This window comes from Pseudochaenichthys georgianus, chromosome 12 (genome assembly GCF_902827115.2).
Source record: "Pseudochaenichthys georgianus chromosome 12, fPseGeo1.2, whole genome shotgun sequence".
NCBI classification, from domain to species: Eukaryota; Metazoa; Chordata; class Actinopteri; order Perciformes; family Channichthyidae; genus Pseudochaenichthys; species Pseudochaenichthys georgianus.
The window spans coordinates 9,863,717-9,883,226 of NC_047514.1; the positions used below are offsets into that span (position 1 = coordinate 9,863,717).

The 19,510-nt window shown below is 42.8% G+C and overlaps 1 protein-coding gene across 1 annotated transcript; it reads right to left on the bottom strand.

Annotated features, from left to right (window-relative positions):
• Positions 1 to 361: 361 nt before the first annotated feature.
• On the bottom strand, positions 362 to 19,274 carry LOC117456548 (chondroitin sulfate proteoglycan 4-like). Its single transcript, XM_034096475.1, has 23 exons — positions 19,217 to 19,274; positions 17,168 to 17,331; positions 15,390 to 16,505; positions 15,198 to 15,294; positions 14,884 to 15,143; positions 14,678 to 14,799; positions 14,443 to 14,551; positions 11,985 to 13,313; positions 11,659 to 11,751; positions 10,884 to 11,381; positions 10,354 to 10,485; positions 9,779 to 9,964; positions 9,437 to 9,619; positions 8,980 to 9,156; positions 6,217 to 6,418; positions 5,973 to 6,104; positions 5,256 to 5,431; positions 4,976 to 5,168; positions 4,699 to 4,870; positions 3,940 to 4,282; positions 3,397 to 3,549; positions 2,523 to 3,095; positions 362 to 1,960 (listed from the first exon to the last, which is right to left on the bottom strand). Exons 1-23 carry the CDS (start codon positions 19,272 to 19,274, stop codon positions 878 to 880), a joined length of 7,551 nt encoding a protein of 2,516 aa, XP_033952366.1. The 3' UTR covers positions 362 to 877.
• Positions 19,275 to 19,510: the final 236 nt, after the last annotated feature.

Sequence of the window (19,510 nt, forward strand, 5' to 3'; positions counted from 1 at the left end):
CAACTGCAAATCATGCAGTTTGACTCCCATCTTTGTTTTGACCAACTTCCTGCCAATCCCTTCACCTATGACCTCACTGGAAAAACTCAACACCATCTAGTGGACAGAAAAAACATCCGTTACCAAAAGGTTTAACATTTGATATGATAAAACAAACAATACTTCCATCCTTCCACCACAATATTGCCACACAAAATAATGTTGTAAGGGGAAGATCATGAGACTCAAAAACTCTTTGTTTTGCTCCAATTGACTTTTGATTGCTGAGGTTGATGTGTTTGAGGTTGAGACACATACAGTAAGTAGAGAAATAACCTTTATTAAAATAAAAATTTCACAGTGGACAACAAAGAGGCTTGCATAAAATGGGTCACGTATGACACAAGAAAGCTACCTATGTCTTTACATCTCATTACGACTTGTTAATACTGTATGCACTATCATAAACCGATAACATGTTTAAAACGTACTGCCTTGAGCAACACCAGACAAAGACAACTGAAAAGCATGCAGTCAGTAAATGAGGGGAATGACACCCTAAACTCTCAGCATTTACAAACTAAGTCTTGAATTAACTAAAAATTCTGCTTTATTACATTTCTGTTTCACTTCCTTGTTTTAGCCACAGTCTCAAAGTAAAAATCTATATTCCTCACAGCTACACAGCTAAATATTTGTTCAGTTTAAGTTGGTTCAGGAAAAGGACTAATATATAATTGCTATTATGCATTTCCTACAAACAAATGTGCATGTTTTTGTCATTTTAAAAGTTCAAAGCAGGTCAGATGTGCCTTAAAAGGACTGCAGAAGTAGAGCATGTACGTGTATTTATTAACTTCACACCAAATAGACACAATTTTTCTTTGCATTACTTCCATCAAACCCAGTACTGGTTGTCTTTAAGAGTCGGAATAGAGGATCTAGATCTCAGAGTCTTCAACATTACATTATCTCTTTCATTAATGTTATCAGGTCCAATATTCTCATCTTCACCTTCTCCATCTGCTTCGAAAGGCCCCCAGAAGGTCATCCCAGGGGCCAGACTCCTCCTTTTGTCACTTAATTTGACCCTGGGTGAGTTGGGGCAGCTAGCAGGCCCGAGGGGGGTGACCACCACAGCGGGCATGGCCATGCTCTGCTCCGCCCAGCCCAGGTAAGGGCTGCCCTCGGGGGGTAACGTCACCGCGGCGAGCTGCTGCCGGACCCGCAGCTGGGCGTCTTTCTCCCTGCGGCGGCGGAACACCAGAATCAAAACTACGAGGATTACGATGAGGAGCAAACAGGCGAGCAGCGGCAGGATGATGAGGAGAGGGTCGGCGGCGGGGCGAGGGAGGAACTCCACGTGGGCTGGGCGGGTGTCAGGAGGGGCCGGTGGGCCGTGTTTGGACACAGGAGGAGTGTGGGGTTTTGGGGTGTGACTATGATCCCCTCCTGCTCCATCTGCATGACTCCCTGATCTTCCTTTGTGACTCCCACTGCGGGTGTGGTTCCCCCAGCGGCTGTGAGGCCTCAACTTATGCTGTGTCCTGTTGTGGGTCTTATGCATCAAAATGTGAGGAGGTGAACCCACCCCGGCCCCGCTGAGCGTCGTGGAAATCCCTCGATCACCTCCTCGCTCACCTGCTCTTCCTATAGTAGTCTTATTATGTGTGGGAAGATGTGTAGTTGTGTGACCTGTAGCGTCTGTGTTTGAACTGCCTGGACCATGATGCATATGGTGGTGGGGTAAGATGGTGAAGTGGAGCTCGCCCTTTGCTGGTTGGACGTTTCCAGCTCTCACCAGGAAGGTGAAAGAGTCACTGAGAGATGTGGCGGGGGCGTGGCCTCCAGCTGACTTGTTATTATGCAGCTCGCTGTCACCATCACTGAGAGTCTCCTCGATGGCGACCCGGCCTTGCATCACATCTCTGAATGTGAACGAATTCAGTACCTCTGAAGCTCGGTTAGGGTCATAGGTTATCTGCAGCATGCAGAAACAGACACATTGTAAAGAGAGGGAACGGAAGTTAGATGATTACAGAAAGGACTTTTCACTACTCTTTAAATGCATGATATGTAATTTTCCGTCACTAGGGCTTCTCAATCAGAACAATTAGCAAGAGGTGAAGTTTGGTTGCGTCCACTGGTGTCATTTCAGTCAGCATTACCTGTGATTAAAACCGGTAAAAAAACACTTAACAAAGCCTTTCTCTGACACTGTTTGACAGCCAGCTACGTTCACTTAAAATCTATTTGTTCGACGATTAAAATTCTGCAGTTGGTTAAAATAAATGTGCTAAAAGTGACCAAGATCAAAAAGGTGTATCCTAAAAATATGCTTGGATATACAAATATAATATACAGCTTCTGGCAGACAACCACAAGGCTGACACATGATTAAAGGGATACTTTACTATTGAAAACTAACCTTTAACTTGAAATCACAGATTTCTCTAGGTCTAGTTGTTTTTAGACACTTAAAAGGAAAAACTGTATATATACAACTTTTAAACATTTTCAGAAGCTTAAATGAAATGCTTTACCTTGACTAGTTTGCCATGTTTTGGTGGAGACAGAACCCAAAATACCGGGTTGGTTCGGCTGATTCTCGCCAGCTCCGATGCATCGATCATGCCCCTCCCCAGTTTCACAGGGACACCACTGGGCACTCTCACGGGCTCCCTCAGGTAGACCAGAGGCAGCACAGTTACCTTCACCGTGTGCACTGTCACATTTCCAAATTCTACCCTGTGGGACGACGCTGACACAGAGACTTGGAAGCTGTCCTCTGATTCACTGAGATCAGTCATGTGATAGACAACACGGCCAAACTGTAGGTCCTCGTGGTTGAAGCTCATGACTTCCTGGTCGTTGATAGCGACGCGTCCATGGCGAGGGTGTTTGGTGACTGTGTAGGTAATGTTGGCCTGCCTGTGAGTGTGAGCTGCAAGCTGGTTGGTTGTCAGGACCACGGCGGTCCTACCTTGAACCAATGACAGGCCAGTGTTGTTCACCATGTAAACAGAGGGTTTTATCACTTCCAAACTAAGCAGTTTGTAGAGTGGGAGATGATGACCGGTTACGTTGAAGTAGAAAATACCTGTTGAGGGTTCTCCCTGAGAGAGGGAACACAGGATAAAGGTGGATAAAAGAAACATACCAACAAGGATCATAGCATTCTATAAAGACAACAAACTGAAAGATTAGGAAAATATATAATAAAATAAAAACTAAAACATACGATTTCCAGAGTTTTTCTTCTTTAAAATATGACACATTTCTATTATTGCGCCCTAAACTTTTTTGGACAAGCAAAAACTTGTTCTCATCATATGCTGTTATGCAATTCCATAATCACAATACAAAACATCACTTCTGAAAAAAATTATTTAGGTCTTCAGCGGATGGCCTCTTCACCTGCTGTTTGAAGTGCAGCCGCCCGTGGTTGACGTCGTTCTGTGTGAAGGTGGTCACCGGCTCCGGTCCTTTCCCTAGCGTCAGGTAGCCGTTGTTGGGCTCTCTGATCACATGGTAGTGCAGCTTCTCTGGAGGGGTGTCATTATCCTCAACCTGGACATGTAGAATCACAGGATCGAATTAGAATCTAAAGTGAATTACTCACAAAAAAACAATAACATGTATAGCAAAATATTGTTGCTACTACAAAAAGGGAAAACAAAAAGGGGGAATTTTGGCTGTTTGGTATCTTTTTTTTTTTTTTTTTTTTTTTTAAATAAAAGATATAGACTTTATATCATCATCCCATATATATACTTGATGATTGTTTAAGCCTTACGAACTGGAGAAATACTGTGGATGTTTAATATTTTAATCTCCTCATCCCATCCTTAAGAAGAAATGACCGATTTCATAAATAATTATAAAAATAATGATCTCCAAACTGATCAAAGTAAACCATTTTGAATCAAAGTTGTGCAGCTACGCATGCTCTTCAAACACCTGCAGATCTTCTGGGCCAATCGTGACTCTCTCTCCGACTACGACCTTCACACTCGGTGCTGTGCTCATGATAGCTGGTGGCTGGTCGTTGACAGATGTCACGGTGATGTTAAACGTCTCCGTCACTGCTGCTCTCTCCTTTACAGATAAGGATGATAGGGCTGAATAGAGGGGGGTAAAGGAGGAGGAATCTGAGGAGGAGGAATCTGAGGAGGAGGAAGAGTGATGCAAAGGAGCCACCCAGGCCCGCAGAGTGAAGCTGTCGCTCGTCGTCTCTGAGTTGTCGTGGACGTATGTGATGCCGAACTTGTTCAGGGTGACCTGGGAGAAATAAGGATGGTTCCTGTGGAAAGACAAATAGAAAAATTTTGCTTATTATTTTCTCTTTAATAAAACTGATTTGAATATTTTTCTCTTTAATGTGTTCATGACTGAATAACTTAAGACCTAATCTGAAAAAAGTGGTTTTGTAATGATTCTATTTCTCAGGTCTTTAAAAAAAACATTCCATCGAGGAAACAGGTACAAATAAAATGTGCAACATGAGAATAAATATTTGGCAGGCTAATTATTTTCAGTTTATTTTATTTCACCTGTAAAGAAAAAACAATGATCCGAATTTTGAAAATCGATCACCAGAATCATTTTTTTCTGTTGCCTCTGTGGACATTTTAACACATTCAAAGACAATACATCCTTTTTTTTACCTCTGATATATGCAATGTCTGTATTGCTGTAATGACATTTTTTATTTTGCACCTGGTGAGGTTATGACCCTTTATAGACAGAGCTCCATGGCGCGGCAGGGAAGTCAGGCGGTACAGGATGTGGTTTTCTTTCCGTTGAGGCTCTGGGACTTTCCAGAGGAGATTGGAGGCATCTAGTTTAGACCTATCAATCTTCACTCTGCCTCCCTCGGCCACCACAGCACCTGAATGACGGAAACAAACATCTCACATGGTCCATTTGAACTTATATTCCATGTGTTACAATAAATATCAAATAAGATGGAGAGATTTTTGCTCACACACAGTACCTGCGTTGTTCAGCAGTCGGGTGTTGTAAAGGCTCTCAGGATGCTTGTTGGGCTGTTGGGAGATTGAGATGGTGAAGGTGTGTGGAGGAAGGAGAGCAGGAGGAGAGGACACGGTGAAAGAGAAAGAGTCCCCGGCCGACCATCCAACTGGCTGTGGCTTGTTCTGATCGTACAAGATAACGCCTTCATTCACCTGAGTGAAAAAATGAAGACATGGCATCATTTAATTTAACAGGTTAACAAAAGCTTTTCTTTGTTGCGAAGACACAAACTTCCCTACCATGCTTTGTGTGAACGTGGAAATGTTTTGCGTAGAGTTGTCAGGCATACGTCTAACCAGGCTGCCAAGTTTGGGAAGAGCAGTGACTGCAAATACCACCGAGTGGCTTCTTCTGGTGTCTCTGATATCGTTGGTCACGGCCTGAAGCTCTAGCTCAGATACTTGTGTCACAGAGCCTTTAAAGTTGGGAAAAAATTGTGAGAGAGAAAAAGCTTGAAAACAGAGAGTAAATTGTCCTGGTTAAATTATACAATAAACATCACCATGCTTCCTGTTCAAACAGTCATAAAAGGCTCTAAGAAGCGCTAAAAACAAGTAAGTAATTTTCCCTAAACGTACCAAAAAACACGTTAATCTTAAAGATCTTGAAACAGGAAAAACAGCAACTACAATATTAAATGTTCCATTCCATCAGAATAACAGCTTCATCTATGTAACCTTGACGAGTGAGACTGCTTATAAGTGTGTGTTTATAAGAGGAAAGTGGCCCTATCAATCTAACTTGGTACAGAGGGATTATAACCTGTTTGTGTAGGCAGGGGAAAAAGCAGCTTAATTCTTAGAATAATGTTGCCACCCAGTGTCTTTTCTATATAACTGCACAACATTTAGCTTATCTTTTCAGATCCCATTGTATCAATAACAATAGCTGGAATGAAGCTATTAAACTAATTAACACTTGAAATCAAAAAAGGGTTTAGGTCTTGAAAACTGTACCTGGGGAAACCTGCAGGGGATGATTTCTCTTCAGAGTGAGGACCAGGGAGTGGGCAGCTGTGCTGAAGATCTGGCGAGGTGCAACATTCACACCGTCGTTTACCTGGAAGTGAAAGCCACCTGATAAAGCACCTACACAAGAAAAGAGTCAATGTCAAGAAAGCAGAGGACTTCATTTTTTGTTTCTTACAGACAAATTCCTCTTGAAGACATAGCCATCTCTAAATAGAAAAAGTATACTCGCCACTGTGCACAAACATCAGTTGTCCAGTTTGAATGTGATTCTGGGTGAAGTTCAGGATGTGTCTGGACGGGGCGCTCTTCAGGGCCAGGTGGCCGCTGCTGGGCGGTGTGACGACGAACTCCAGCTGCTCCGGCTCGGGTGTGTCCGAATCCTCTGCACTGAGATCATCTGTTGTTATTTCTGTCACTGAACCCTCCCAAACCTGAGGGAAGATTGAAGGGAAAGGAAGACAATTGACCTTAGCAATGAAAACAAGTTTAGAATTAGATAAGGCGATCAATCCCACTCTAATGTCTGTATGCTATGCTAGATGTAGAAGGCCATTAGCATAGCGGTGGTGACGGTGATGAGATGGAGAAACTGCTTAAGATCTGTATTCGATGACTCCAGGTTAATGTGGTGGAGGGCCGTAAAAATAAAAGAACATCAAAATAGTTTTTAAGTTTGCATTTCAGAAACTGGATTTCCTCCCACAAAAGAGTCTGTTAATGTACTGCAGGGGAATTGTGCTGTGACAGTTGTGAGGTTGAAAACATAAAGGCTACACATATCATGGACAACACTGTACTGTAAGCGTGAGGAGAACCGGTGCTCTTCACAGAGTTTCAAGCACATATACATGCATTTAACTTAAATTGTTAAAGAAATTACCGCTATACTCTTGCATAAAGACTGAAAACAAGGTCAATCAGCTAGCCAGGTTTTGTTAAAGGGTAAATAAATCCACCTACCAGACCCTCTAAGTTTTCTAAAGTGAGCAGTTATATTTAGTTTGTTTAGTATGTGTACAAGCAGAAATGTAGAATCAATAAGTTGTGGATTTACTTAATGCTAAGCTAATAGCCTGCTGGCTCAATACAGTAGCTTCATTTTTATCGTACAGTTGTTCATTTTTAAAGACTAAAGAGCATGGTTTCTATCTAACTAATCTACTGGTCTAGTTCAACATATTTCCCAATAAATGGTTCATTCATACACATTTAAGTACTATATACTATTGAGCCTATATTCACTAATGCCCCTTTCACACCAAGGCTTTTCCCGTTCTAGCTCCATGCTAGAGCTTTTCTGGTTCGGAACCGGTTCTTCGGTTCAGCTCCCCCTCTGTTCACACTGCTCAGAGCCCGACTGGTGCTGCGTCAATGCGTCATCGTTTGCGTCATGACGTAACCGTTTGCGTGCCTGCTTCATAAAGCCAAACCGCGCAGAAACTAGGGATGCACGATAATTATCGGCCCGATAATTATCGGTCCGAATTATGACGTCATCCCGATAAACCGATAACAGTATTAATATCCCCGATAATATACAATATATTTTTTGGGTAAAAAAAAAGAAAAAGATCCTGCGGTGTGGGTGGATTGGGATGAGGGGCGCTTGTTTTTCACTCGGCTCCTCCCGTTTTGCCAGTACTGTGGTGTTAGTGGTTTAGGAAGAGGGGAGTTCTTCACAAATCCAGCGCTCCCTAATACTTCGAACCTGATCAGTCACCTGAAACATCGCCATCGCTACGATGGTGTGTTAAAAGCGTACGAAGACAATAATACAATACAGTGTGTGTGTGTGTGTGTGTCTGCGAGCGCACGTTGGAGCTATGTGCAACTCAAGGCATATGCTCGAACCGGAGCTGCCTGGACGCTGCAATCATGTTGCTGAGTGTGCTGACTTTTCGTACAATGTCCCGCTGTCTGCTTCCTGCATAAAGTCAAGTGCTCGGCGCAGTTGTGTGGATAGAGCGCTCCTCTGTTTTCATTTAAACAGCTCCTTATATCCGTTAGCGCAGCTAGCTAGCACCAGATGCTAACAACAACAATGCACGTAAGGTCTCTCTCTTGCTCGCTCGGACCACACGTACACACACCCTCCCGGTCCTCCAGATGGCCAGTCGGTGCCTGCCGGTGAGCGTGGAAGTGTGGTCTGCCACAAGCGGGCGGCAGGAGCGGGGCTGTCAGCATCAGCTTGTAGATGGTATTTTAAACTCGATGCGCTCTGAAGCTACGGGGCGGCCGAGGAAAAAAAATACACATGCGTTAATCGCGTTAAAATAATTAGTGGCGTAATTTTAATTTTTATTATCGGTTATCGGTATCGGTCTTGAGAAGCAGGAAGTTATCGGTATCGGTATCGGTTTCAAAAAACCAATATCGTGCATCCCTAGCAGAAACCCCTCACATCAACAACAACAACAATGGCCGATTGTATTGAAGCGCTACTCGTTTTGGTTTTGCTGTCAAAATGAAATGGAAGAAATGGGACGACTTTACTACCAACTTTACAGTAGTTACATGCTACATTCAAAAGGTCTTACACAGTTACACAAAATAAAAAAATCGGTACTAGTCGAGGGCCGGACTGGTTCAATGTTTGCAAAACGTATTGAAATTAACTTATTGCACATATTAAACCTGGAACTAACAAAGCTTAAATGATTGCCTATAAAAACAACATTACAGTTAGGTTAGGTTAGGCTTTTTGTTGTTGTTAGAGGTTGATCCTGCCCCTGCCCCCGCCTCCCACGTAAGCGTGACATATGCGGTGCTTGCTTTTTTCTAGATAGACCGACAACTTTTTGGTGCTTGAAACAAACCGGAACGAACCGCTGCGGTATGAACAGGAAAAACCGGTGCTTTTCAAGCTCCAGCTCCGAACCGGCCCTGGAACCGCGTTGGTGTGAAAGGGGCATAACAAAAGGCAATGCAGAAGAGAACCCCTCATTTAGGCTGAAAATGATTGCCATGTCTACTTCCAATCAACGTGTCTCACCTTCAGACCCTTGTTAGTTGTAACCACAGGAGTCTCGTCATCGACAGGTGTGACGTAGATGTGAGCGGTGCAGGGTAGACTGTGCTTCCTGATTTCCGTCTGATTGGCTGTAATGGTGAAGTTGTCCCTCAGTGTGTTGCTGCCGTCATGGATATAGAAGATGTACTCATGTTCCACCTGGAAACAGAAGTTAACATTTTATATAAGGGATGAACTTTCCCTGTTTAATCTGTTGAAAAAATAGTTTTTGTTTCCAAATCAATTATCTACTAGAAATACCCAACTCTCCCATTTATTGCTGCTTTGAGAAATGTGCATTCTTAGTAAACATACCTTTATTAGATCATACCTAAATACTTGTATCGGAATAAAACGTCCTAATTACCCCTTTCAAAAAAACAAGAGAGCAAATAAAAAGTTGAAAATGTGTCATGTCTGTATGTGTGTTAAGCCAAACCTCAGTGTGAGTGAAAGCAGTGATGGGCATGCCCGGGATCCGGCTGTGCTCCAAGTGTCCGTGTCGCGGTGGAACGATGAGCTGATACAGGAAGTTCATCCCTGAGAAGTGATGATTGGCCACCTTGATGATGTCAGAGGTCAGGGACAGGGACGACCCCTCATCAAGGGTTAAGTAAGACACCTAGATATCGATAAAGTTTTGATTGACTGGTTAAAGAAGTTAGCTACATGATAAATTGATACCTCTTTTAGGTAACCCTGTTTTTGGGAAGATGGATTTCTTTCTCTTTCCCTGTTTTTTTTTTCAAGGTCATCTAACATCTAGACATGTATTCAGTACCTGTAGAGGGAGCAGGATAGGGATGATGTCGATCTCCAGGCTGATAGGTCCGACCTTTGTGACCCCGTTGGTTGCCTCTAGCAGAATGGAGTCGTTGGTGTGTCCTGCAGCCTGCTGATGGTAGAGGATCAATCCCTGGTTAAGGTCCGTCTGGCTGAATACATTTGTTGGCTGTTCTCTGATGTTCTGCATGGAGGAACAGAGCAGAACAAGTTATCAAGTTGCTGGTCCTGTGTACAACTTGTGCAACTTTTGAGGGCCAGTTTGTAAGTCTAAAGTTTGTATACATTGTTTTCAGGAAAGTTTATATTTATTAGAAGTTCTGAAAGTCTCAGGCCTAGAACACGCCTATATGTACAGTTATATTATTTCTATGCGTTTTACTGTTTCATCCACACCCTACCTATGGCACTATGGATAACTGAAAATGGAGCTTTTGTAAAATAGAGTTTCAGTGTTGACAGGGTTTTTTTGCATTGCAAAGAGCCTGAGTTTGTGCCATATCTCCTTTTGGGGGAGTCGTAAATGAATCAGAATTGTGTGCAATGACTCCACCACTCTACAGTTGACTGTACTTGATATAGGTGCTGCTGTTCTCCACTGTGTTCCTGGTGGTCGTCGGAGGGATAACGCTGAAGAAAGCCCCAGGTGGGAGGATATTGAACAGTAAATACTATCTCTGAGGGCTGGCTGTCCTCATGAACCACCTGTTTACACAAAACAGAACATAGTTATAACATTACATTGAACTTCTTATATACAAAAATCAGTTTATCTGTATAGAAATGGAAAATCCTATGATATAGCTGGAATTGTAAAAGTGCCATTTTCTTGCCTGGGTCCAGATCTTTATATCTTACTATCGACCGAATAAGTAGTAGGAATTTGTCTACTTTGAAGGTCTACCTTGTAAGATATATGACCAGGTGAGCAGTCTATTACATACATTCAATTCCCACAAAGGCATTACATTGACAGGCAATAAAACTGTTATTGAATATATTCCTAGATTTTCAAGTAACTTAGTTTGCAAAATAAAAACAAATACAGGCTGGAAAGTGACCACCAAGTTTTCCATGAGTCGTCTTCTTTTTTATTGGCTTACCTCTAGGTGCTCCTTGCTAATAGAAACATTCTGTCCCTCTGCCACCACCACTGGACGGTTACTTATGACAGTTGGTGACCTCTGGTGTCCCTCCAGGTAGATTTTTACCTTCACTCCGATGTCAAGACGTATCTCCCTCGTCTTTCTGTGCAGTCGCCTCTCTGGGTCATTTTCCCTTGCTTTTACTGTCACGTTGAACCCGTCTGACAACTCATGGCTGCCACCATGGCGATACGCTAGTCGCCCTACCACCAAATCTTGCTGGGTGAATGCTGTAAGTGCATCTGCTTCTGTTACGGTCTCACAATCTCCATCCGTAAAGCAGAGACTTCCGTGTTTAGGGGGAAGGAAGACCTCAAATACAACTTCCTGTGGGTCTCGGATGTCCATGTTGCTAAAGATGCTGAGATTAGCGGAGGTTAAGATCATGATCCCGCCTCGCTGGACAATGAGTCCTGTGTTGTTCTCGACATGAATGTATGGATCCTGCGCCATCACCTACACAACACAGTCAGAAACTAAAGTCTTACAACAGCAGTCAGCCATCACATTGCAAATATCATTAATTACTTATTTTAACACAAAAATGCTGATATTTAATTACCAGCAAAGCAGTCGTAGTATGAGCTCTAATTTACTGGCTAAAGGAAACCATCACAATTCTCACAATACTACTAATTATATCAATATCTAAGAGTTTAATTGCCCAACATCACTGAAAAGTATAAATAAAGAAAAACATCAAATACATAATGTGCGTAAAACGTATAATCACCTCCAGCAGTGTTGAAACATAATGTTTCCCATCCGATACGAAGAGCACAAAACGCCCAAAACTCACTCCTTTGTGGACAAACAACACTTTTTTCTGAGAGGAGAGAAAAGAAGAGGAAACGATAGCAAACAAAAAAACATTAGCAAACAAAAAACATAGAATATCCAGAGGTCAAATTCGAGATGCTTCTAAGCTATATTAAGTGAGACACAGGAGGGCATTTACCTTGACAACAACATCTGAAGACTAACCTCTGACTTTGTGATTCCAAATATTCTACAACCCAGATGACCACATTTATGTTGGTTAAATTGCTAAGTGCTAACCTGCTCGATGTCCTGTTGTGTGAACTCGTAGAGCTTGTGACTGGTATCACTTGCTAGCACCAGGTCTCCCATTGGAATCCCCCTCCTCGTGTACACCAACCAACTGTCCTCAAAGTCGGAGTCATCGTCCCGGAAACGGAGGTCATTCAACATCACCAACCTCTGCCCATCGCGGGCTACATGGAAAACTTTATCGACAACCCTGAAAGGTCTCTGATCGTTGACAAGATTCACAGAGATATTGAAGGTGTGTTCTGCTCTGATTCTGTCCTCCTTCTTATTGGTCCATTTGTGCGGTTTGTAAACCATAATGTTAAAAGTGAAAGAATCCTGCTTAGTCTCGCTGTCGTCGTGAACGTACATGATCCTCTCCTCAATGATATCCTGATTTATGAATGTCACAATGTTGTCGTTTATGGAACTTGCGTTTGAAAGGTTGATCCTTCTTATCTGGCCGTGCCTTGGGCTCACAGTGATGCTGTACTGAACCTCACGGTTACTTGCCGTGTGAGTGAACAGCATATCTTTGCTGATGACTTTACTGCCTCCTTCCAGGGTTGAAAGGCCTTTGTTTAAAACAGTGATGGCATTTGACTCTGCATTGATGTTGATTCTGAAGTCGTAAGCTATTGAGTTGGCATGTGTTGAAAACAGCTGAAAACTTAACGTGTCTCGTGTGTCATCCTGCAGCGTGTTGAAGAGCTCATACTTCACCAAGCCATCTGTGATATTCTTTTGGCTGAAGGTTGAGTTTCTTTGTAGAGCTTTGTTGTCGAGGAATAGCTGCCCTTTCTTTGGTACTGTGAGGAGTTTAAAGTAGAGGTCACTCTCATTGAGTTTAACACCCTTAGAAATCCCATAGAGGTCCTCAGGAGTTACAACAGAAGTCTGAACACCGTTGATCTCCATCTTACTGCGTGTGACCTTAAATTGGATCCACCGTACCTTGATTAGTACAATATCCTCTGTGGTAGCTAAGGACCTGATGCTGATTTTAAATCTGAAGTAATCAGTAACGTTGCTCTGTGTCTGAAGACCATGGTAAGTGTTGAGGTATTGAATCCGTTCTTTCTTTAGAAGCTTCTGAGAGAAGGAAGTTGTCGGTTTCCAGTCGCCACTTGAGTGCAGCCTTTGGAGCTCACCATATTGTGGCAACTCAATGATGTCATAGCGAATTTCTATTCCCTGATTATCCACATTAAGTTGTACTGCAAGGTGATTGGTTGTGATGATAGAAGCACCGCCTTGGTTCACCTCCAGTCCGGTGTTATTCACCAGTTTGTGTTCAAGTGGCACTGCCATAATCCTCAAAACGACTGTGTTGCTCAACTGTGGAAGGAATAAAGAAACACTAGTTGTGAGGATAGAATCATAGATATGGTAATGTCGTTAGTTTGGCAAACAATTGATTGCAATTTATGGAAAGTTAGTGGATCACTTAAAGGTCCCATGTCATGCTTTTCCGGTTATTACCCGTCCCCTTGTGTGTTATGAAGGTTTTTCTGCATGTAAACGGTCTGCAACTCACAAACCCTCAAAGTACACCCTGTAGCGAATAAAAGTCTAACACAGAAAATACCTGTCAATGCTGCCCCAGAACGCCTCGTTGGAGATTTCTCTTTTTCTTCCTGGGTACAGTGACGTGCCCATACCCAAATGGAACCATTGGTCCAAATGGACTAATCCATGGAGCTGTTACGTTACGTCCGCGGAGCAGTTACGTTAAGTCTTAAGACTTCCTCACACACACACACTCAATCTTTTCTCAGCTGCAGCTCCGCCGATTTCTCCTCACTGTGCTGTGAGTCGGTGTGTGAGCACACACACAAACTCCCAGCCAGGCTGCGGGTATGTGTGTGTGTTCGGGCTGGGTTTCGCTGTGTCTCGCTGTCTCGCAGATGGCCACTGGGCTCATAGGGAGGGGGGGGGGGGGGGCAGGAGTTCCAACAAGCCGTTTAGGACAGAGAGTGAATACACATACTATACAGAGATGCAGTATGAGAAACCAATGCGATTTTGGAAAATTGCGCAATATAAATCTATTTTAGTATACCTCAACAATGGAAATATGATCAGTAGAAATGGCCATGACATGAGACCTTTAAGTGATAACAATTCATCTTAGATAACTGTGAATGTACCACATTTTACGGCATCAATTGTTGTCATGATATTCCAGCTTGATTGTTAGTGGCTCTATATTAAAGTGTCAGCTAAATGAAAATGTAATGTAACCCACAAATGCCAACCTAGTGGTGATGCCAGAGGAAATGTCAGGGAATCAGTAAAGATAATGGGATTCATACTATCCAGTAGATCTTGAGAAATGTTTCTGGATAGTCATTCCTTAGGCCACTAGCATGGATAAAAAACACTTAACTGTAACTCTATATTTCACATACTTTTTGTTACAGATTATGGGTTTATTGCATCTTGGGCAAGCCAGTACATAACTTACGTTCAGCCCGTCGCTGACCCTGAATGCCAGACGGGATGTGGGAACCCCAGTGTGGACAAAGCTGATCCTACCCTCCTTTAGATCATTCAAGGAGAACAAGTTAACTGCCCTGAAAGATAGATGCATTCCTGTTAAAATTCCATGTTTTGTTCCATAACCCTGATTTGAATCATTGTTGAAAGTCAATATTGAAATCTATCATCCATTGATGTGTATCAGAAGCCATAGCACAGACCTGCCGGGGTTATCCTGATGCTCAAGGTGTCCAATCTCATTTTTGAGATTTCCCAGGGAGCTGAACACCAGGTCTTCAGGACTGCTGTCAGGGTCTGACACCCTCAGCACATCTAGTGTTAGCTGGAGACATTGTGGAAATATTGATTTTCATTTTGTAACAATAACACTCTTACACAGAGCATCCGGGAGTTCTGCTCTACATACCTGTCGTTTGGACCTTTCCAGCACAGTAAAAAGGTTCCCCGCCGGTAGGCTGAGCACGGGCGCATCATTAACAGGACTGATGCTGATGTCAAACCGATACAGGCGGTTTCCCTTTAGAAACACAGGAAGTGCCTTCTTATTGCTGGAGAAGACTGAAAAAATGAAGAAGTCATGCTGGTCCTCTGACCCACCGTGAACGTACATCACTCGGCCCTGCCACAGGTCCAGCATATTAAATGTCCGATCAACCTCCTCTGCTCCTGTCGTGATAGTCCTTGCCTGCCCTTTGTCCAGCATCCCATCGGGGTCAGGACTGAGGTCCAGTTGCAGTTGGCCGTGGGCAGGCTGCCTCTCAATAAGAAACATCATCTGGGATGGATGAATGCCCCATTTTTGAAAATCCAGATTAACCTAGAACGGAGAGCAAATAGGAACTAACTTTATATTGGTAATTTTGTCTTAGTGAAAACTAGATGAACAGATCAGCAGGAGACAACCAGTCCTACCTTTATATGTTTGGGTTCCAGTGGTGCCCGGCCTCCCTCCACAACTTCTAGCTTTCTCAGCGACAGAAAGTTCTGGTTCTTCTTGTTGTTGGTTATTGATTGTGGGGTTGTAACATCAAATTGGGGACGATCTGTTTGGTGGGTGGTGGTCAATGCTTCTGGATCTGGCCCTGTCTCACAGCCCAGAGAAACGTCTTTGGTCACTGTAGCATTAAGCAGGCCCATTATTTGAGTGTTCACCCTAATTTCTCTGAGGCAGCCTCTAAAGGAGCTTGCTTGCCCAGCTAGTTGACCCCCAGGCACTGCGGACATCAGCCCAGCTTGCCTTGCTTCTTCCCGGGCTTCTTTGTCCAGCCCTCCCAGAAAGAGAGGCCCTCTGAGCTGGATGACCTGGAGCTCCAGACTGAGGTTGACCTTGACCAACTCCTCTCCCACCTTCAGCTGGACGCTGCTGGGCAACAGATGCAGCTGTACAGGGTACCAGGTGCGGTTGCGGTTAACATGTGTGAGAGAACGCAACTCAAGCTTACTCCCATCTCCATTTCCGACCGTTGCCACCATGTTACCATCTCTAATCTCAATTGCAACAAACCCTCCCTTCTTGGCAGAGCTATATAGGACAACGCCATATTCTTCTGTGGCAGATGGGGACAATTCACACTCAAACAACAGCTCATGTGGCCCCTCCCAGGGTGGCAGAGATATAAAAGCTTTGGAGCTGAAAAAGCTGAGAGAATCTTCTATTGCAGAAAACTGTGCAGTACAGCCCTGTGATACCTTATGGATGCTCTTATACCCAGAATAAGGCTTTAGGGTGGAAAATAGGTTATGTTCATTAAACACAACTTTGTCTATGCAACCTTTAAACCCAGTGGTGTTGTTGAGAAGGTATGGGTGGTTCAGTTCGGCTGCCCCGCCAACAAAAAGCCCATCCTCAACACTGAGCTCGATATCTGGGCCTGGCATTTGCATGCTGGCATGAGAGTTTTGGTCAACTGTCAAGTTGACAAAATGCCCGTTGTGGGTCAGCTCTACAGAGTGCCACGCCATGTCGCTGAGATACATGTCCTTTTCTAAGCAAAGTGAACGCTCACCAGAGCCCAGGTCCAGACGTACCTGAGGGATGATGGGGGAGGGAGTGAAAGATAGAGTGATGAAAAAAAATAATTAAAAGTGATAACCAAGACACATTAAATGCAAGTCTTTTAATTTTATTTTACAATACAGACTTGAATTATTAAGACAAAGAGCTGCGAACACATCAAAGAAAACCACAACATGGTGAGAATCAACATGTTGTTAACTGTAGATCAAAGGCTTTTCCACATAAATGCAACCAAACTCTTTCATAAACAGCTCCTTTTCAATGTACTTGGAGTTTTCAATAAACCATTGCGGTCTTCTCACTTGACGTTGGTCGTGAAGGAACTTGTTCTGAAATTGCCAGGGGGATATTTTTTTCTTTCTTGCAGCAATCTGACACCAAGCTGTGTGTTTTCAGGCCTCTCTCTGCCTCTCCAAAGGATAGTAAATGCCAACTTATATGAGCCAAAATTGCCCAAGGGGCAAATATTTCCTCCTGTTGTTAAGGTGTGAGGTTATGGAGGTGACAGCCTCTGGACACCTTTTAGTTTGACTAATTTGTATTCATGCTGAAATCCAAATGTTTTTTCCCTGAAAACTGTCATAATACTTGTTTTCTTGCAAATGAAGAATACACACATCTTGCTTGTTGTTAGACATCTATGATGCTACTATCCTAAAATTATTAAACCTACCTGCAGGCGGCCAGAGATCAGCTCCAGCAGTAGGAAGTCTTTGCGTCCAGCTGCCAAAAACAGCAGGCCGGCCAGATCGGTGGTTCGAAATCGTACATGAAGAAACGTCTGAATGGATGTCTCCACTGTCCGCAGGTGTACATAGCCATCACCGTAGAACGACACTACCGCAATGAACGAAAAGACATGTGAGATTGAGAAGTAGTTTGCCATCAAGGTTCCAATTTTCTCCGAAAAAGCTATTCCAGTCAGTCATCTCAACTGGCATCTTTTTATTTTTTTAAAAATTACATTCTTATATCTGTAAACCAAAACATCCAAAACATTTAAATGAAAATGTGGTGACCAAAGCCATTATCCCAGCGAATGCACATCACGTATCTGTATTGACTGGCTTGCTACACTGCACTTTAAAACTGCTATCCAAATTCAATTAATGACAACTAATGCATTCTGGAGCGGGTCATCCTGAAATGGTCTAATGCTAATTAGACATCAGTGTTGACCCAGATGACATAGGTTGGAAATGTAGTTGTACAACTATTCTTCCATTACTGCTGTTAAAGCAAAAACAATGTCATTAGTTGGTGTAAGGTATATGAAATAGTCAGAGAAAGAGGAAAAGGAATGGGGTCTCCGAAATGACACAGTATTTGGGAAACATGAACCCTGAATAACGAGTGAGATGCATTTGTCTGGATGAAATTAGCTCACCAACCAACTGTTTATCCATTGTTATGCCTTGAGTCATTACACACATTTTCTAAAGCCCTGTACTCATAGCTACAACTTATCAACACTTTTTCATGTAGTGTTTTAAAACAGTGTCTGTATGTAATTACGGTATGCTGGCATTTAAGAGTGAGGCAAGTGAACCCACCACTCACACGTGTGAAGGAAAAAGCAGTAGAACAGCGTTCTGGATTTCATCTGATTTGACCTACATCGGTATTGGTGCACTCAGTTAAAATGGAAACAAGTTTACACAGCAAATGGAGGTCAAAGAGTGTATGTGTGTATCTGACTCTAAACACTCTTTAAAGTTCTCAAAACAGTACAGCAGTATAGAGTGGCAGTGAGACTGAACACAACATAGAATTGTGTCTGTGAGTGTCTCATTCATCAGATTCCTACAATTATCTGAATATAATTATCTCAAGTCCTTAGGGAAAAAAAGGAAGCTGAAACATTTGATTGATGAATAACTCAAAAAGACGCCATGTGCAGTTTGCACTGCCTGCAACAAATGTTTATGTTTAATTTATTATTAAAATATGTCTTATAGGGCTTGTCCCAGAGGGAAGTACTAGCATGCCGCTCAGTGTAAAGCCTATAAACCCGGTCAGTATAACCAGCGCCTGTCCATCCCTCCCTAATCTGCATATGACACCAGTTAACATTGGATTAATAATAATCTCCCTTAAATGTGAATGCAGGTAATGCGCTGTAATGAGTAGGTGTAGGGATGAAGACATGTAGGACTCTCTGAAGCAATGCTGACTGCCCTGCAATGCTCCACATGCAGCAACTTGTGTTCAATTAGGAATGTCAATGGCAATTCTTTAGATTTGATTTAGTAAGACTCCTACATAAGTGTGTGGATTAAGAAACACACTTCGAGTTAAATGAAAACTGACTTGCCATGTATATTGAAATGAAGAATGAGGAACAACATGATAAAGATGACACTGTTTTGTTATTTTGATTACATTACCTCACTATAGTAAACTCTATCTCATAAACCAAACTGTATCCGAGGGCTTTAACATTAAGCTGCCCACTGATATAGACACAATTTAACCTCATCAAAATCATACATATAATACTGCATGAACAATAATTTGTATCTAAAAGAGAATGAGTTTCCTGAAGCCTTATATTAAAAACTATAATAATAAACAACCATTTAAAACTAAGGATTTTCATGGTTTTATGAGGACCACTATTTTGCAAGTCATTCAACCATCATGTTATAGCATAATCATGCTGAGTTTTACCTTTTGCATCACAGTTAGGAAAAAAAGGTGTCCCATCTGCAAAGTGCCTTACCTCCATAAACGTGTCCTGCAGAAATCAGCAGGAGCAGACCGGCCACAAAACTCCTCATTGTTAGTAATGCCCGTATAATCTAAGTTGCCTTTAGTGAACAGCAACATCTGGCTGCTTGACTATTGAACACCTATAGCCTCGACATGCTTTCCTGGCTGTGGCTTAGAGACTTTAAAGAAATGTGTACCTGTGCCTTTCAGCAGTGAGGTGGAGCTCCACCCTCTCATACTCCTCTTGGCTGTTGTACCAAACATGAACACGAGGGGGAGGTGTCATAAAACATAAAGCGGCAGA